The sequence below is a fragment of the Notechis scutatus genome, chromosome 3 (assembly GCF_049901735.1).
Source record: "Notechis scutatus isolate UNSWTSFEM ecotype Mainland chromosome 3, rNotScu1.2, whole genome shotgun sequence".
Lineage (NCBI taxonomy): Eukaryota > Metazoa > Chordata > Lepidosauria > Squamata > Elapidae > Notechis > Notechis scutatus.
This window is the reverse complement of record NC_142011.1, coordinates 208823032-208842183: the sequence shown is the minus strand read 5'-3', so window position 1 is coordinate 208842183 and position 19152 is coordinate 208823032. Positions and strand designations below refer to the sequence as shown.

At 48.6% G+C, this 19152-nt stretch overlaps 1 protein-coding gene across 1 annotated transcript in view; it reads right to left on the bottom strand.

Annotated features, from left to right (window-relative positions):
- Positions 1–19152, bottom strand: part of ZC3H3 (zinc finger CCCH-type containing 3) — a 233021-nt gene that overhangs the window by 27819 nt on the left and 186050 nt on the right. Inside the window, exon 9 of the mRNA XM_087962274.1 lies at positions 13118–13249. Within this exon, the coding sequence (XP_087818400.1) occupies positions 13118–13249 (132 nt within the window). The remainder of the gene's footprint in view (positions 1–13117; positions 13250–19152) is intronic.

The following is a 19152-nucleotide window of genomic DNA, read 5'->3' as shown; positions in this document are numbered from 1 at the left end:
CATGGAGAGCCCCCACCCACCCACCCACAAAATAATCTTGCTGAGACGGGCTTCCCCACAACCCCTTGGGAGCCCAGGACCTGCCTCCAGAAGTTGTAGGGGACTGGTGGCCTCTCTGAATTGGTCTACTTGGCCTGGGGCAGAGATCCCCAAACTTGGCCACTTTAAGACTGGTGGGCTTCAACTCCCAGAATCCCCAAACTTGGCCACTTTAAGACTGGTGGGCTTCAACTCCCAGAATCCCAAACTTTGGCCACTTTAAGACTGGTGGGCTTCAACTCCCAGAATCCCAAACTTGGCCACTTTAAGACTGGTGGGCTTCAACTCCCAGAATCCCAAACTTGGCCACTTTAAGACTGGTGGGCTTCAACTCCCAGAATCCCAAACTTGGCCACTTTAAGACTGGTGGGCTTCAACTCCCAGAATCCCAAACTTGGCCACTTTAAGACTGGTGGGCTTGAACTCCCAGAATCCCAAACTTGGCCACTTTAAGACTGGTGGGCTTGAACTCCCAGAATCCCAAACTTGGCCACTTTAAGACTGGTGGGCTTGAACTCCCAGAATCCCAAACTTGGCCACTTTAAGACTGGTGGGCTTCAACTCCCAGAATTCTCCACCCAGCTATGCTGACTGAGGAATTCTGGGAGTTGAAGTCCACCAGTCTTAAAGTGGCCAAGTTTGGTGACCGCTGGCCTACGGTCTCCTGCTTGAGTAGGGGGTTGGACTAGAAGGCCTCCGAGGTCCCTTCCAACTCTGTCATCCTGCATTCTGCTGTGCCACTGTCTCATATGCCCACCGAGCCAGGCCTTTCCTAGGAAGGCCTTTGGGGGGAAAACGTGGGGGCCGGCCACAAAAAAAGGTGAGTGGCAGAACAACAAGAACCACAAGAACTGCATCCAACCCTCAAAGCTTTATTTCAGGAAGAGGACGAGAGGCAGCTGGTCGAAAGAGGGATTGGCCTGGCATCCCCCTCTGGCAGCAGCCTGCCAACCGTGGGAATTCCTGGCTTCCTGCTCTTGCCAAGGCTGCCTGCACCCATTGCCCACAGCCGTGCCTGGGCTGCAAGGAGAGGAGAGGGGAGAAGGAGGAGGAAGGGGGCACCTACTCGGCTCACCCCTCCTGAATTGGGAGCCTGTCTCTGGGACACAGACACAGGGGGTGGTTTCATTGATAGACATGCTGACAAACGGGGCGGGTGAGAGGGAGAGAAGGAAGGAAGGAAGGAAGGAAGGAAGGAAGGAAGGAAGGAAGGAAGGAAGGAAGGAAGGAAGGAAGGGGAGGGGAGGGGAGGGAAAGGAAAGAGTAATGGAATGGAATGGAGAGGAAATGAAAGGAAAGGAAGGGAAAGGAAAGGAGGAAAGAAGGAAATGAAATGAAGGGGAAGGGAAGGGAAGGAGGGAATGGAAGGAAAAGAAAGAAGGAAAGGGGAAGGGAAGAGTAATGGAATGGAATGGAGAGGAAATGAAATGAAAGGAAGGGAAAGGAAAGGAGGAGAGAAGGAAATGAAATGAAGGGGAAGGGAAGGGAAAGGAAGGAGGGAATGGAAGAAAAGAAAGAAGGAAAGGGGAAGGGAAGAGTAATGGAATGGAGAGGAAACGAAATGAAAGGAAGGGAAAGGAAAGGAGGAAAGAAGGAAATGAAATGAAGGGGAAGGGAAGGGAAGGGAAGGGAAGGAGGGAATGGAAGAAAAGAAAGAAGGAAAGGGGAAGGGAAGAGTAATGGAATGGAGAGGAAACGAAATGAAAGGAAGGGGAAGGAAAGAAGGAAATGAAATGAAGGGGAAGGGAAGGAGGGAATGGAAGGAAAAGAAAGAAGGAAAGGGGAAGGAAAGAGTAATGGAATGGAGAGGAAATGAAATGAAAGGAAAGGAAAGGAAAGGAGGAAAGAAGGAAATGAAATGAAGGGGAAGGGAAGGGAAGGAGGGAATGGAAGGAAAAGAAAGAAGGAAAGGGGAAGGGAAGAGTAATGGAATGGAGAGGAAACGAAATGAAAGGAAGGGGAAGGAAAGAAGGAAATGAAATGAAGGGGAAGGGAAGGGAAGGGAAGGGAAGGAAATCATACCAACTCCTCCCTCCACCCACTTCCCAATTATTATCAGATTCTCCACATTGGTTTTCTGCTTAACATTATAACCCCCACCCTCCTTCTTCCTCTTTTAAACTTTTCAAATATGGTACTAATTTTTAAACGAGGCAAGGTGACTTTTGTGTAATTGTGAGCAAGGAAGAGAGGAAAAAGAGAGACAGAGGGAAGGAGGGAGAGAGAGAGAGAGGGAGAGAGCTTTTGCAGAAATAACCAACAACACCGTCCCAAGTGTAATCATCTATTGTCACGGGGCAGCTCTTGAGTGACACCAGTGTCCCTCAAATGGCCCTGGAGACATTTGAGGAGGGGGTCACCGGCCAAGGCAGAGGCGGGAGCCTGCTGACTCTCTACAGCCAGTCTTGGCAGCTCAGGCCAGCGCTGCCCCCTGCTGCAGCCAAAGAGTAAGAGATGGTCTCCACCCCAGCCTGTTTCCGGGGCCCGCACAAACCATGGTTTCTGCAGCCAGGATGGAAGCAAAGAAAGGACCAGGTTGAGACCGAGGGAGGGGTCAAAGGTGACATAAGTTTCGAGTCCCTTTGCGCTCCACAAGAGATCTAAATTCAGCCCACTTTGCCTTCTGCTGACTCTCATCTGATTCGCTTTGACTGTTGGTGGTTCAGATTTGTCTACAGAGCATAAATCTGCAAAAACCCTACATAGTCATTTGAACGGTCTGGATCTCAGATAATAATAGATAATCAGTTGGAAGGGACCTTGCAGGTCATCTAGTCCAACCCCCTGCCCAAGCGGGAGACTCTCCACCATTTCTGACAGAGGGCAGTCCAGTCTCTCCTTGAAAGCCTCCAGTGATGAAGCTCCCACAACTTCTGAAGGCAACTCCTGTTCCATGGGTGGATTTTCTCACTGTCAGAAAATGTCTCCTTATTTCCAGGTTGAATCTCTCCTGCGTCAGTTTCCATCCATTGTTCCTTGTCTGGCCTTTGGGTGCTTTGGAGAATAGCTTGACCACACCTAGAGTCCTGCATCCAGTTTTAGTCATCACGCTATAAAAAAGATGTTGAGACTCTAGAAAGAGTGCAGAGAAGAGCAACCAGGATGATGAGGGGACTGGAGCCTAAAACATACGATAAATATTTGCAGAAACTGGCTAGTCTAGGGAAGAGAAGGACCAGGGGAGACAGGAGAGCAGTCTTCCAGTATTTGAGGGGCAGTTCCAGAGAGGAGGAAGGGGGTCAAGCAGGGGTGGGATTCAAATTTTTTAACAACCGGTTCTGTGGGCATGGCTTAGGTGGTGGGCGTGGCTTGGTGGTCATGTGACTGGGTGGACATGGCTTGGTGGTCATGTTATTGGCTGGGTGTGGCCAACTCAATATCACTCACATTGAGGCACGCATGTCCTCGCCTGGCCTCTCATAACTGTGGGGATGCTGCAACAGTCGTAAGTGTGAAAAATGGTCACAAGTCACTTTTTTCAGTGCCATTGTAACTTTGAATGGTTACTTCACACAAGCAAAGTACCAGCAAAGGAGGGGAAAATAACTCCAGAGAAGTTCCTGAGACAGGAAGTCCAGTCCTGCCAAGAATGTAATAAGGGTTAACGGAGAAGCAGTTTCTCTAAGCAACACCAGAATGCTTCCTTCCTGCCTTCCTTACAGGATTAGGCCAGTAATTTCTTCTAACAACCGGTTCTCTGAACTGCTTAGAAGGTTAACAACCGGTTCTAGCGAATAGGTACAAACTGGTAGAATCCCACCCCTGGGGCTGTCCCAGAGAGAAGGAAGGGGCCAAGCTATTTTCTAAAGCACCTGAAGGCCAGGAGAAAGAATAAAGGATGGAAACTGATCCAGGAGAGATTCAACCTGGAAATAAGGAGGAATTTTCTGACAGTGAGAACAATCAACCCATTGGAACAGAAGTTACCCTCAGAAGTTGTGGGAGTGTCATCCCTGGAGGCTTTCAAGAAGAGATTGGACTGCCATTTGTCAGAAATGGTATAGGGTCTCCCACTTGGGCAAGGGGGTTGGACTAGATGACCTACAAGGTCCCTTCCAACTCTGTCATTCTGTTAGTCAAGTCAAGCTGCCTCTTGCAAAAAAGGCACCTTTGGGACAACCGTGGCTTGAATGATGGAGAATCCCTCTAGACATTCAGCTGGATACGATATGGGGAAGTGCCCGATCGCTATCGGGAACCTGGCTGGAAGGTCCCGAGCGTCGCTTCCGCAGGGCCCTATCCAGAGATCCTTCAGGGGAGGCTTTGCCCAGGACCCCTCCTCCCTCTCTGCTGACCCCGAACCCACCCACCTTCCTGCCTTTGTCCTTTGCAAAGTTGAAAAAGGAAAACAAATCCGGCAGACAGCTGGTCTGTGCTCTTGCGTCTTGGACACACCGAGGAGACAAGAGGGAGGGAGGGAGGAAACGAATGAGAGGGGAGATTTACTCCCGTTCTAAATTATTCACATGAAAAGGGACTGCGCATCTTTTAACAAGCCATCGTTTTATGAACAAGGTTAACATTTTTACTTGATTCAGTAGAATATTACAAACTCTCCGGGGCCCATTTGAGGACTTTCTACGTTGCGCAAAAGGCACGGACTCAGCACTTTGGATATTATTTAGAGAATAAAATTAACCCTCCACGGCCCAGGCTGGGTATTGTCTCTTCCCCCCCACCCCCAGTTAAATATGGCATGCTCAGCAATTCCATCTCCCCCTCCCCTTCCATATATTTATATATTTATATATATATATATATGTGTGTGTAATTACAGGCTGCTATCCATCATCTGTAGAAGAATGTTTTTCTGACACGCCAAAAGTGATGCCGTAAGCACGTTTGGCTAATAGAATAAATATTCTAAATATCTCTTTTATATTTTCATTTCAATTGGAATATTTTAAAAATAATTGCAGGCGGGCCAGCCCGGGCGCCTGGTGCCAGGGCTGCGGAAAACGCAACCCAATTACGTTCGCTTCCATTTAGGACGTCGGGTTTTTCTCGCCACAAAATGGGCACCTGGTTGGGCTCGGCTGCAAAACGCTGTTAGTTAGCACAGGGTAATTCGCTGGCAGGTCCCTGATGCCAAGCCCGGCCTCTTTAAGAGGTGTCCTGATTCTGCAACTCTTAACTGTCAGTCATCCTTCGGCTGGCTAGCAATGGGGTCTCTCCTGAAATCATACATCTTTGGGCTGATGGAGATAAGCTGCAGGTAGATGCCTCCACCTCAACGGCTGGTCCTTCTCAGAAAAGATTGCTGATTTCACTGGGATGGGAGAAGACATGATTCAAACCAGAAGGAGTTTTAATGATGGAGGGAAGGAAGCAGTGGGGTGCCACAAGGTTCCGTCTTAGGCCCAGGACTCTTCAATATCTTCATTAACGACTTAGATGAGGGAATAGAAGGGGAACTTAACCAAATTTGCAGAGGATACTAAGCTGGCAGGAATAGCTAACACCCAAGAAGATAGGCTCAAGATCCAGATGGATCTCGACAGACTAGAACCCTGGGCCGCATCTAACAAAATGAAATTCAATGTAGAGAAAAGTAAAGTCCTACACTTAGGCAAGAACAACCCAAAGGACACATATAGACTGGGTGAAACCAGGCTCAATAGCAGGAACTGGGAGAGGGATCTTTGAGTCTGAGTGGACAACCAGCTAAATAGGAGCCAGCCGTGTGCAGCAGCAGCCAAAAAAACTAATGCAATTCTAATTTGCATTAATAGAGGGATACAATCCAGATCAAGTGAGCTACTAATACCACTCTATAAAACCTTAGTAAGGCCACACCTAGAGTACTGCATCCAGTTTTGTTCACCACGCTATAAAAAAGTTGTTGAGACTCTAGAAAAAGTGCAGAGAAGAGCAACCAGGATGATGAGGGGACTGGAGACTAAAACATATGATGAACGGTTGCAGGAACTGGGCCTGGCTAGTCTAGGGAAGAGGAGGACCAGGGGAGACGGAGAGCAGCCTTCCAATATTTGAGGGTTCTAGGGAAGAGGAGGACCAGGGGAGACAGGAGAGCAGCAGCTTCCAAGCTATTTGAGGGGTCTGCCCCAGAGAGGAGGAAGGGATGACTAAAACTGGATGAGGAGGGAAGCTATTCTCCAAAGCACCCAAAGGCCAGACAAGGAACAATGGATGGAAACTGACCAAGGAGAGATTCAACCTGGAAATAAGGAGAGATTTTTCTGACAGGGAGAACAATCAACCCATGGAACAGAAGTTGCCTTCAGAAGTTGTGGGAGCTTCATCCCTGGAGGCTTTCAAGAAGAGACTGGACTGCCATCTGTCAGAAATTGTGTAAAGTCTCTTGCTTGGGCAGGGGGGTGGACTCACTAGATGACCTACAAGGTCCCTTGCAACCCTGTATATCTGTAAGAAGGAACTACAGCAGACTCCCATGACAGTGGGTCAACCAGCAGGCTACCTCTGTCTCTGGGGAGCGGGAGCTAACCTGCTCCACCCTCTGCAGTGGTCCAAGGAGCAGAGGTAACCGTCAGTCTCCTAGGGGTTCCAGGCTGGACTGCTTTGTTCAAAAGGATGCTCAAAGGAGAGGTTCCCTGGTCAGCGGGACCCTCCGGAACAAGAGATACCACAAACCTTTTCAAGGACTTTCTAGCTTTTTCAGAGAAGAAGACATCTTCCAGTTCACCTTCACCCAACTTCGGGGTCTTTGAGCTGTGTGGTTCTCTTGCAGACGTTTCATGACCCAACTGGGGAACTTCATCAGTGTTAGAAGGTGCAAACCCCACTCTCCTCTAGCACTGATGACGTTACCTAGTTGGGTCATGAAACTTTTTGCAAGAAAGCAAGCTCAGAGAGCTCCGAGGACCCCACAGTCCTCCTCCTCCTCCTCCTCTCTACCACTGATGATGTCACCTAGTTGGGTCATGAAGCATCTTCAAGGAAACAACCGATCTCAGAGACCTCCAAGGACCTCTGCCCTTCCTTCTCTTCTTCCTCCTCCCCACAAACCCTCCTCCCTTCTAGCACTGATGAGGTAACCTAGTTGGGTCATGAAATAGCTGCAAGAAAACCACCAAATACAGAAAGCACCAAGCATTCCTCCCTCCTCCTCACCCCTAGCACTGATGACGTTATCTAGTTTGGTCATGAAACGTCTCCAAGAAAACAGCTAACCTCCAAGAACACCAAGAACCTCCCAGTCTCCTCCTCCTCCTCCTCCTCGAGCACCCAGGACCCCACAGTTCAACCCCGAGTTAAAAATATTCTCTTCTATCGCTACCACCCAACTACCTCTGCCGGTAGCCGGTTAACCCCTTTTATCTCTTGCCATTTCTCGCCCCCCAAGAAGATCGCAGCCTGTTCCAACCCTCTCCTTGTGGACAATTCTTGTTTTTTTTACATTGAGGGTCACCCTGAGCCAGAGTTGGCCTGCAGCCCACCGCAAGGTTTTTCTCCTTCCCCAATCACGGAAGGCTTCCCCAACGCCACTCCCTTCTCATTTTCCACGTCCTCCTAAAGACCTTCAGCACGAAGGAAGGACGGGATGGTGGAATTGGCCCACTCAACTCTGCTTTTAATTAACTCAGCGACTGGGCCCTCCCGGAGCATTAACTCCTAGGTGGGTGCCAAATCCTCTCCAAGGAGGTTGTTGCAAGGACTCTTATCTATCTATCTATCTATCTGGCAATTTCAGTATCGTGGAGGGAGGAGAGGAAGGGGAGCCTGGAGGAGGAAGCCTTCCCAGGCCTTTCTCCTCTTCAGAACTGGAAGAGTAGAAGGGGGGTTGGACTAGACGACCCCACGAGGTCCCTTTCAAACTCTGTTCATTCCGGCCACTGTCGCCGCCTCTACTCCCAGGACCATGGAGATGCCTTGGCTCGGCCGTGAACCAGAGCAGCTGATCGCGCAGCCAGCTCAAAGTAGGGCAGGATATAATCACCTCGGCCTCGTCCCACCGATTAGCCCCTCCAGCTCTCTCTCCGCACACAAAATAAAATAAATCCCCGTGTTTTATGGGCAGGGGAAGAAGGCTCGGAGACGGTGCCCTGCCCAGAGGTGCCTGGGAAGACGACTTAAAAGCTGAGCACTTCAATTGTCGTTGGCAAGGGCTGCGGGATCTCACTTTGATTTTAACGTTTATTTATTTATAATGGGCTTTAGCCTGCTTTTCATTAAAAGTAATCCTAAACTAGGTACCAATTAAGCAGGCTCGGCCCGTAAAGGGAGCTGCTGGAATGATGACGGCAATATGGCTTGAACAAATGGGTCAAATCGGCAGGCGCAGAAAGGCAGTGGGATGGAGCGCTAGAAGGACAGCGAAACCGAGTTGGAAGGGGCCTTGGAGGCAATCTAGTCCAACCCCCTGCTCAAGCAGGAGACTCGATACAATCTGACCCAAGCGGCTGTCCAGTCTTCTTCTTGAAAACCTCCAGGGATGCAGCACCCACAACCTCTGGAGGCAAGATTAATTAACACTGATTAATGAACAGAATAATGGAGTTGGAAGGGGCCTTGGAGGTCTTCTAGTCTAACCCCCTGGCTTGAGTAGGAGACCCCAGACCAACCTTGGGACCTTTTAAAGACATGTGGACTTCAACGCCCAGAATTTGCCAGCCGGCATGAGATAACCGTAATAAAATTATACAGGACCACATAATAACTATACCCTTCCAACTCTATTATTCTACGTTTGCGGTTCTATGGTACCCATATGATGGAAATATGCCACCGATTTTGTAAGGTGTGAAGAATTCGAGAAGTTATCTGCAGTTTCTAGGTTACCTTTTTAAAATACGTAGATTCATAAGAATAAAATAAGTGTTCCACATGTTGATATCTAGGCCATTTATCCAACTAAGTGCGATATTTGTTCGTTTTGGAAAGCATCTGTTTTCCCACTTCTGTATAAGCTCCTAAAGGACCAGAGGGTCATTATGTGATCCAGTGTGTGACAGTCAACTTCAAGGGAGGATACTCTGCCCCATTGAAACAGAGTGGGATATAATCCAATAAATTGTTCTAATAAGATGGGTTGGCATGTGGGAAAGACCTTGGATGATTCAGCAAAGGAGATGCTACCTGGGAACAGTCAGATCAAGGGAGGGACTAATCCCACTGCTATAAAGCCTTAGTAAGGCCACACCTAGAGTCCTGCATCCAGTTTTGGTTACCACACTATAAAAAAAGATTTTGAGACTCTAGAAAGAGTGAAGAGAAGAGCAACCAGCGTGATGAGGGGACTGGAGACTCAAACATACAATGAACGGTTGCAGGAACTGGGCCTGGCTAGTCTAATGAAGAGAAGGACCAGGGGAGACAGGAGAGCAGCCTTCCAATAGTTGAGGGGCTGCCCCAGAAAGGAGGAAGGGGGTCAAGCTATTTTCTAAAGCACCTGTAGGCCAGACAAGGAACAATGGATGGAAACTGAACAAGGAGAGATTCAACCTGGAAATAAGGAGAAACTTTCTGACAGTGAGAACAATCAACCGATGGAACAGAAGTTGTGGGAGCTTCATCCCTGGAGGCTTTCAAGAAGAGACTGGACTGCCCTCTGTCAGAAATGGTGTAGGGTCTCCCGCTTGGGTGGTTGGGGGTTGGACTAGATGACCTACAAGGTCCCTTCCAACTCTGTTAAGATAACAGCCAGCATAGTCCTCAGCTGCATAATGCATGGAGAAAGAAATTCAGAAGACACAGCCTCCCTAATGGGAGCAGAGATGTCCTTTCAGTTTCGGCCGATTCCGCCAGTGTTAGCTTCACAATAACACAGAATTAGCCCAACGAAGGCGATTCCTATCGGGTTCGCCCCACGAGGCCGACATAACACAACTAATTTTATGTACATGGGTTGGAATTCATACGATCCCTGGCAAAGATATCTTTCGTTGTGGGAGAATGTCGACCGTCCCTGCCTTTTGCTGACGCGACGGAGGTCTTCCAATATTGGAAGGGGAGGGGGGGTTGCCATAAAGAGGAGGGGGGTCAACTGGTCCTACAAAGCACCTGAAGTCAAGACAAAAAGCAACGGATGGAAACTCATCTAGGAGAGACGAGAATCTATCTATATAAAAGTCAAGACAAAAAGCAACGGATGGAAACTCATCTAGGAGAGACGAGAATCTATCTATATAAAAGCGAAATACCCCTCACACATCCATCACAAAATCTCCAGAACCGTAAAGCCTACAAACTTGAAATTGGGCCCGTAGGTTCCCCTCGGCTTCTAGGGGCTCACTAAGAAAGGCTTTTTCCAAATGACCCTCAGAGCATTTAGAGCAGGGGTGTCCAACCTGGCAACTTTAAGACTTGTGGACTCAACTCCCAGAATTCCTCAGCCAGCTTTGCTGGCTGAGGAATTCTGGGAGTTGAAGTCCACAAGTCTTAAAGTTGCCAAGGTTGGACACCCCTGATTTGGAGTATTTCCTATATTATTATTATTATTATTATTATTATTATTATTATTATTATTATTATTATTATTATTATTATTATTATTATTATTACACTCTGATGCTAAGGAGTTCTACTCCCCCACCCCACCTGGAGAAGAAATCTCTTCCAAATGCAAAACCCAAGCGGAGGAGAGGAGTTTCAGTTTCAGTTTCACAGCCCCAAGCAGCTTTAGGGCAGAACAGTTGAGCTAAGCCACGCCCAGGCTCCTTGCTGTCTCCTCCTTGCTCACACAGCAAATACTGCTTCAGTTTCCAAGCAGCCCTCAACTCTCTCACACACTGACAGGACGCTAGCCAGAGGAATACTGATGGATGCTGGTTGGTAGAGGCAGAAATCCCCCCCCCTATTATTTTCCTCCCAAAAAAACTAAGCCCAGCCACATAGTTTCGTAGCGAAGCACCGGGATCCAGCTAGTTAGAAATAAGGAGAAAGTTCCTGATGAATTAATCCGTGGTACGATTTCCCTTCAGAAATGGTGAATGATCCATCACTGGAGTTTTTTTTTTTTTTTAAAAAAAGAAGAGATTGGACAACCATCTGTCTGGAATGGTACAGGGCCTCCAGGTCGAGCGGGGGAGGTGGGGGTCAGACTGGATGACCTCCCAGGCCCCTTCCAACTCGGTTATCCTGTTCTTCTGATCAGACAACACACAAAGGAAAGGAGACAAAAGGGCTCCCTTCCAGCCAGACGCACATCCTCTCTTGAATGTGGAGAATGTGCTGCCGTCAGCGGATCGGTTTTGTTTAGTGTGCAAGCGTGTGCACAAAAACCCCACGGCTGTAACGAACTGCCTTTTCTCGTGCTGGAGACCGGCAAATTCTTAACCGATCTTAATCCTGTCTATTTTTATTTTTCTATTTTTTAAACTAAAAAAAAAAAAAAGAAAACGAAAGCCGTCTTCATGGTTTTTCCAGGCAAATATCCACAAAATAGGACGGGCTGTTCACGGAGAGGACGGCGGATGTTCCTTGAATCAGAATTCCCACTGCCAAGCGAGCTGTTGGTTAAGTGAGCCCTGTCCGGTTTTACGACCTTTCACGTTGCGGTCGGTCGTTATGCCGGTTGTTATGCCAGTTGTTAAAAGGAGTGCTGCTTTCGTTAGCAACGGATGGAAACTGACCAAGGAGAGAAGCAAGCTGGAATTAAGGAGAAACTTTCTAACAGGGAGGACCATTAACCAGCGGAACAGCTGGCCACCAGAAGTTGTAGATGCTCCGTCACAGGAGGCTTTCAAGAAGAGACCGGACAGCTACGTCTCTGAAATGGTAGAGGGTCTCCTTCTCCAGCAGGGAGTGGACTAGAACCAACCGGTGGGCCGGGACCACTGCCGGTCCGTGAGAAAAGTTTGCTGGTCCGCAGAGAAATGTTTTCCCCAGAGCAATTAATCCAGGCTGCACGGGAACACAAGGCTCCGCCGCCCACATGGCCCGTGGGAACACAAGGCTTGCGTCGCTTGCATTGCGAACAACACGAGGGAGTGAGGGGAGGGGGGAAAGGGTGGAGGGGGGGAACTTGCCCCACTCCCCCCACGTGCCTGGCCTGGCCACCGGGCTGCTTCTCTCCGCTTCTTTCTGCTTCTGCTTTTGGCTGCATGCAAGGAAAGCAGCCAAAGTCTTTCTTTCTCTCCCCCAAATTCCACCAGAAATGAGTCTTTGGGACCCTGCAAGGCCTCCTGCTCCAAAGACTCCTTTCTGGAGGGGTTTGGGGGAGAGAAATAAAGACTTCTGCTGCTTCTGCTGCTTTCCTTGCAACTCCCAGCACTGTGGATTTCAACTCTCAGAATTGTGGATTTCAACTCCCAGAATTGTGAATTTCAACTCCCAGAATTGTGAATTTCAACTCTCAGAATTGTGGATCTCGACTCCCAGAATTGTGGATTTCAACTCCTAGAATTGTGAATTTCAACTCTCAGAATTGTGATTTCAACTCCTAGAATTATGGACTTTAACTCCCAGAATTGTGGATTTCAACTCCCAGAATTATGGACTTTAACTCCCAGAATTGTGGATCTCAACTCCCAGAATTATGGACTTTAACTCCCAGAATTGTGATTTCAACTCCCAGAATTGTGAATTTCAACTCTCAGAATTGTGGATCTCAACTCCCAGAATTATGGACTTTAACTCCCAGAATTGTGGATTTCAACTCCTAGAATTGTTAATTTCAACTCTCAGAATTGTGGATCTCAACTCCCAGAATTATGGACTTTAACTCCCAGAATTGTGGGGATTTCAAATCCTAGAATTGTGAATTTCAACTCTCAGAATTGTGATTTCAACTCCCAGAATTATGGACTTTAACTCCCAGAATTGTGGGGATTTCAACTCCTAGAATTGTGAATTTCAACTCCCAGAATTATGGACTTTAATGCCCAGAATTGTGGATTTCAACCCCTGGAATTCTGGGTGTTGAAGTCCACAAATCTTGCAGATGCTAAGCTTGGATGCCCTTGTACTAACTGAAGAGGCCTCCTTGCCCTCTTTGGTCATGATCTGAAGATGGTGGAGGAGAGACCCCTCCCCCGCCCACGTCTCCATTTCAAGATGGCCCCAGGAAAAGGACTCTGCAGCCTTGGCCCTTGCAAGGGCCAACGAGAGAGGCGTTACAACCTGAGAACGAGCTGGATCCGTGGGCCCCTGTCCTCACCTTCTCCCCCAAGGGACAGTAGCCCTTCAGGAAGTCCGAGCAGACCTCTGCCTTCCTGGACACGTAGACGTGGCTGTACGGGCAGTCGCTGTTGCTGCAGATCCCCTTCAGGAAGTAGGAACAGACGGGCATCTGACAGGGAGAGAAAAGGATTGAGTGAGGACCTCCTGCAAGTCAGAAAACCAACCAACCAACCCCGTCCCCACAAAACCTATCCCCTCCACTTCATGGGAACGTGGGAGTACCCCTCTACACTGCACTGGTGAGGCCATAGTTGCAATCCTGCATGTAGGGCAGTGATCCCCAACCTTTTTTACGCCACGGCCCGGTACTGGCATCAGCTGGCGCGCCATCTTTTGATGAAAAAGTGAGCTTTCCGGTGAAAGCTGCCGGAAGCACTTTTCATCAAAAAGATGGCGGTGTAAGCGCTCGTGAGCTTTTCGGGTAGAAATGGCTTTCTACCCGGAAAAGCTCACTGGAAGCGTTGCGCTTATCTTTTTTGATGAAACGCAGCCCGGTGAGCTTTCTACCCGGAAAAGCTCACCGGAAGCACTTTTTCATCAAAAAGATGGCGGCGCCCAGCAAGCCAGCGGCCCGGTAGGACTTGTTCGCGGACCGGCACGGTCCGTGGACCGGTGGTTGGGGACCCCTGATGTAGGGCAACCCAGATAATGAATGGGGTGGGGGATAAAACTTAGGAAGGGCAAAGTATCTCTGGAGGTTCTCCGTCCTCCAGGTGATGGTTGTCCCAAAGGTGCTTTTTTTTTTTATCAAGAGGCAACGGGACTTTCTGGTTTTGCTCTAAAGATGTTTCTTTCCTCCTCCAAGAAGCTTCTTCAGCTCTAACCGGATGGTGGGGAAGGGAAGGATTGAGACTCCTTGCAGACAGAGCTGGTCATCTGCATCCTATTAGAGGGTCGTTGAGGCCACTTGGAGGTTTGTCTGTGTGCTCAGGGTCACCTGAGTGGTGCAAATGGGTGTGGAGCCTTCTGACTGGATGCTGGGGAATGGAAGGATTTATCTTCCTTGCAGATAGCTGGGCCTGCGTCCTTTTCAGAGGGTCGTTGAGGCCACTTGGAGGTTTGTCTGTGTGCTCAGGGTCACCTGAGTGGTGCAAATGGGTGTGTGGAGCCTGTAGACCGGAGAGAGATATTGCATCCCCTCCCCCTCCCTTGAGAGATTTGGACATAGATGACCGCTGGGACCCTTCGTTCAAACCAGGCTTTCTCTCTGTCCAAAACGTGGATTTTGCTGTCTTTGAAAGAGGGGTCTTTTGTCTTTTAAATGCAGGTGGACTTATGAAGAGTGGTTGCAGGAATTGGATATGTTTGGCCCAGCGAAAAGAAGGACTAGAGGTGATATGAACGGTCAGTTTTGCCCCCTTTTACAAATTCTCTTGCTACATTTCTTAAGGGAATCACTCCGGTTGTCCCAAATGTGCTTTTCCAAGAGGCAAGTGGACTTTTTTCCTTGAAGATAGTTCCCTTCTCATCCCAGAAGCTTCTTCAGCTCTGGCTGGATGTTGGGGAATGGAAGGATTGGTACTCCTTGCAGGCAGAGTTGGTCAATTGCATCCTTTTAGAGAGCCGTTGAGGCCACTTGGACGTTCATCTTTGTCAGAAAGGTGCTTTTTTCCCCAAGAGGCAACTGGACTTTCTTGTTTTTTTCCTTGAAGATATTTCCCTTCTCATCCCAGAAGCTTCTTCAGCTCTGGCTGGATGTAGGGGAATGGAAGGACTGATACTCCTTGCAGGCAGAGCTGGTCAATTGCATCCTTTTAGAGAGCCGTTGAGGCCACTTGGACGTTCATCTTTGTCAGAAAGGTGCTTTTTCCCCAAGAGGCAACTGGACTTTCTTGTTTTTTTCCTTGAAGATATTTCCTTCTCATCCCAGAAGCTTCTTCAGCTCTGGCTGGATGTAGGGAATGGAAGGACTGATACTCCTTGCAGGCAGAGCTGGTCAATTGCATCCTTTTAGAGAGCCGTTGAGGCCACTTGGACGTTCATCTTTGTCAGAAAGGTGCTTTTTTCCCCAAGAGGCAACTGGACTTTCTTGTTTTTTTCCTTGAAGATATTTCCCTTCTCATCCCAGAAGCTTCTTCAGCTCTGATTGGATGGAGGGGAATGAAAGAATTGATATTCCTTGCAGGCAGAGCTGGTCATTTGCATCCTTTTAGAGAGCCGTTGAGGCCACCTGGAGGTATCTCCATAGACCATCAGCCCGCTTGTTAAACTAGTCACATGGTTGAGTGAATGTGGATTCCCCATTGATGGAAGGTCGCAAAAGGGGATCACGTGAGGGTGGGGCTGGAGCCACAGCGGAACGACGGCTTTCTCTGAGCTCCAGAGAAAGCCACCGATACCGCCACAGCCAGATGGTCTTAAGTGGACCCGAACTGTCCTGGAGAGACGGCAAGTGAAGGGAGCAACATCCTGTCAATCTCAGGGACATCGCGAAGACTCTGGTTGACCCAGGAAGCTCCTGTAGCAGAGGGAAGCAGTCATTAAGCCGCTAAGAAGCTGTGACAGCAGCCCGGAACGGAAGAAGATCAGAAGAAGAAGAAGGTGGGTCCGTTTGGGTTAGAAATTTCTTTTTTTAAAAAAAAAAAGTAAAGATAGAAGAGTACCCTAAGGGAAAAGAATTATTCAAGGAAAAAGCCAAGCATCTAAACATTGATCACAGGGCTGTAGGGATGCTGCAACTGTCGTTAAGTATGAAAAACCGTCGCAAGTCCCTTCTTCTTCAGTGCCGTTGTTAAAACTTCGGTCACTAAGCGAACCGCTCAGGGGGTGGGATTCAACCGGTGATACTACCGGTAAGCGGCACGTGAGTGTAAAGAAACTTTTAAGCTGTGCTGCTGCCCGGAGAGCGGAAAAGCGCAGTGCACAGGTGCGCAGCGTTTGAAAAAGCACTTTTCCCCCTGCTTTTTAACCTCAGCTGTGACGCGCAAAGCAGCTGAGGTGACAAAGCAAGAAATAAAGAGCAGGTAAGAGCCCGGGCGGGCAGGTGGGCCAAAACAGCAGCAAACACAGAAGCGGTTTGGTGTCTGCTGCTCTTCAGAGCTACCGGTTCTGTAGAACCGGATCGAACCGATAACATCCCACCTGTCATGCCTCCGTTGGAGACTGACTCCGAGGGAGAGGAGGAACAGCCGACAGGGAGTGGGAGTGGGGCTCCGGAGGTTGTGGAGGAGGCTGGGGAAGGGCAGAGACCGGCTGGGCAGTCAGGAGGAGGACCCAGGCCCACCCCTCCCCATCCTAGGTCACGCAGGGAGGAGAGGATCAGGGAGAGGCGTGGTCTCCTCGGGAGGAGAGGGCCTTGATCCTCTTCATGGGCTGCAGCTGTGACAACGGGATAAGAGGACGGACATGCGTACGGACGAACGCTGGAAACAAAACATGGAACTATCGCTAGTTTATGGTTCCTCTCTTGAGTTTGGTGTCCTTCCCAGTGTGTGTTATCTGTGGACGTCCTCCAGCCCTTATCTTGCCTGGTTTGTGTTGCTTTTTCCCTTCTTCTTGTAACTGTTTGTGGGGGAGTTTTTTGTCTTCCGTCACGAATATTCGGAGCTTGGAAGCAAAGTGAGGGAATCAAAGGGGCTTCACCTGTTTTCTGTGACCGTGTTTGTTTAGTATCCCACCCTGGGTCATCACACCACCCCTGGAACCACTGTAAGGAGAGGAATACCTGTAGTGTGAGAAGCGGGGTGAGCGGGGGGAGGAAGGCGGGAACGGCAAGCTAGAAGGCAGGAAAACAAAGGGAGTTTTTGAAAGCAAAGAGTTTATTTTTAATTGCCTTTTAACTGCAGGCTACTCCAATAAAGGAGAAGGCTCCAGGGCTCGTTTGGCGATCGGCCGTGGCGTGACCGTCCACGGACGCCTTTAATGTAGCTTTTGATAGAGCGATCAAATTAGCTCTAATAAAAAGGGGATAATAAAAGCCCCCACCCCGACGCAGGGCTTGGGGCCCCTCCCAGCTGCCGGGGCCGAGCCATTACCCCGAAAAACAGCACTCCCCATTTCAATTAACCTCATTTGCACCCGGCGACGTCCCTGCAAATAACGGCAACATTAACGGCAAAGCGCTCGCGCGCCGCGGCCTGTATTAGGCGGCTCTGACGAGGCGGGCCCGGCAACTAATGAACCCGAAATGCCACGTGAATTTCCAAATTGCTCACCACGGAATTTTGAAGCTCTATTAGGGAGAAAAATGCTGATTCGGGCCAAGTCCCCTGAAGGGGAAAAGCTGTTGCAACAGCAGCAGCAGCACCGCCAGCAGCCGCAGCCTGCCTGGGCCCAAACCCCAGCTTGCCACTAACCTTGGTTTCCCATCACAGCCATGGGGAGGAGGAGTGGGAGGCCCCTGGGATCCAGGGCCCCACACAGGGTGAGACTGGGTTTTGGGGGCATCAGCCACTTATCTGGAACAGTATAGGTTCTCCTGCTTGAGTGGAGGTTGGACTAGAAGACCTCCAAGGTCCCTTCCATTTCTATTCTATTCTGTTCCGTTCTGTTCTGTTCCGTCCATTCCATTCTCCCTTCCTTCATCTATTCTATTCTATTCTATTCTGTTCTGTTCTGTTCTGTTCTGTTCTGTTCTTTTCTGTTCCGTTGACCATTCCATTCCTCCCTTCCTTCATCTATTCTATTCTATTCTATTCTGTTCTGTTCTGTTCTGTTCTGTTCCATTCCGTTCCATTCTCCCTTCCCTTCATCTATTCTATTCTATTCTATTCTATTCTGTTCTGTTCTGTTCTGTTCTGTTCCGTTCATTCCATTCTCCCTTCCCTTCATCTATTCTATTCTATTCTATTCTATTCTATTCTATTCTATTCTATTCTATTCTATTCTATTCTATTCTGTTCTGTTCTGTTCTGTTCTGTTCCGTTCCGTTCCATTCTCCCTTCCCTTCATCTATTCTATTCTATTCTATTCTGTTCTGTTCTGTTCTATTCTATTCTCCCTTCCCTTCATCTATTCTATTCTATTCTGTTCTGTTCTGTTCTTTTCTGTTTTCCATTCCATTCTCCCTTCCCTTCATCTATTCTATTCTATTCTATTCTATTCTATTCTATTCTATTCTATTCTATTCTATTCTATTCTATTCTGTTCTGTTCTGTTCTGTTCTGTTCTGTTCTATTCTGTTCTATTCTCCTTCCCTTCATCTATTCTATTCTATTCTGTTCTGTTCTGTTCTGTTCTGTTCTGTTCTGTTCTTTTCTGTTCCGTTCCATTCCATTCTCCCTTCCCTTCATCTATTCTATTCTATTCTATTCTATTCTATTCTATTCTATTCTATTCTATTCTATTCTATTCTATTCTACTAAAGATGAAAAGGTGAAACTATTTTTCAAGGCACCAAAAGACAAGGAGCAATGGATGGAAACTAATCCTGATAACAGGTAACAGACAATTAGAGTTGGAAGGGACCTTGTAGGTCATCTAGTCCAACCCCCCACCCAAGCAGGAGACCCTTCCCCATTTCTGACAGATGGCCATTCAGTCTCTTCTTCTGTTCCAGGGGTTGATTGTCCTCACTGTCTCCTTATTTCCAGTTTGAATCTCTCCTTGATTAGTTTCCATCCATTCTTCCTTGTCTGGCCTTAGGGTGCCTTGGAAGAATAGCTTGACCCCCTTCCTCCTCTCTGGGGCAGCCCCCCAAATATTGGAAGACAGGCTCTCCTGTCTCCCCTGGTCCTTCTCTTCAGTAGACTAGCCAGGCCCAGTTCCTGCAACCGTCCATCATATGTTTCAGCCTCCAGTCCCTCAATCCTCCTGGTTGCTCTTCTCTGCACCCTTTCCAGAGCCTCAACCTCTTTTTTTATAGCCTGGTGACCAAAACTGGGCGCAGTACTCCAGGTGTGGTCTTACTAAGGCTTTAGAGGGTGGTATTAGTACCTTACCAGGAGAGAAGCAACGTGGAACTAAGGAGAAACTTCCTAACAGTGAGGACCATTAATCGGTGGAACAGCTTGCCACCAGAAATCGTGGGTGCTCCATCACTGGAGGCTTTTAAGAAGAGACTGGACAGCCCCT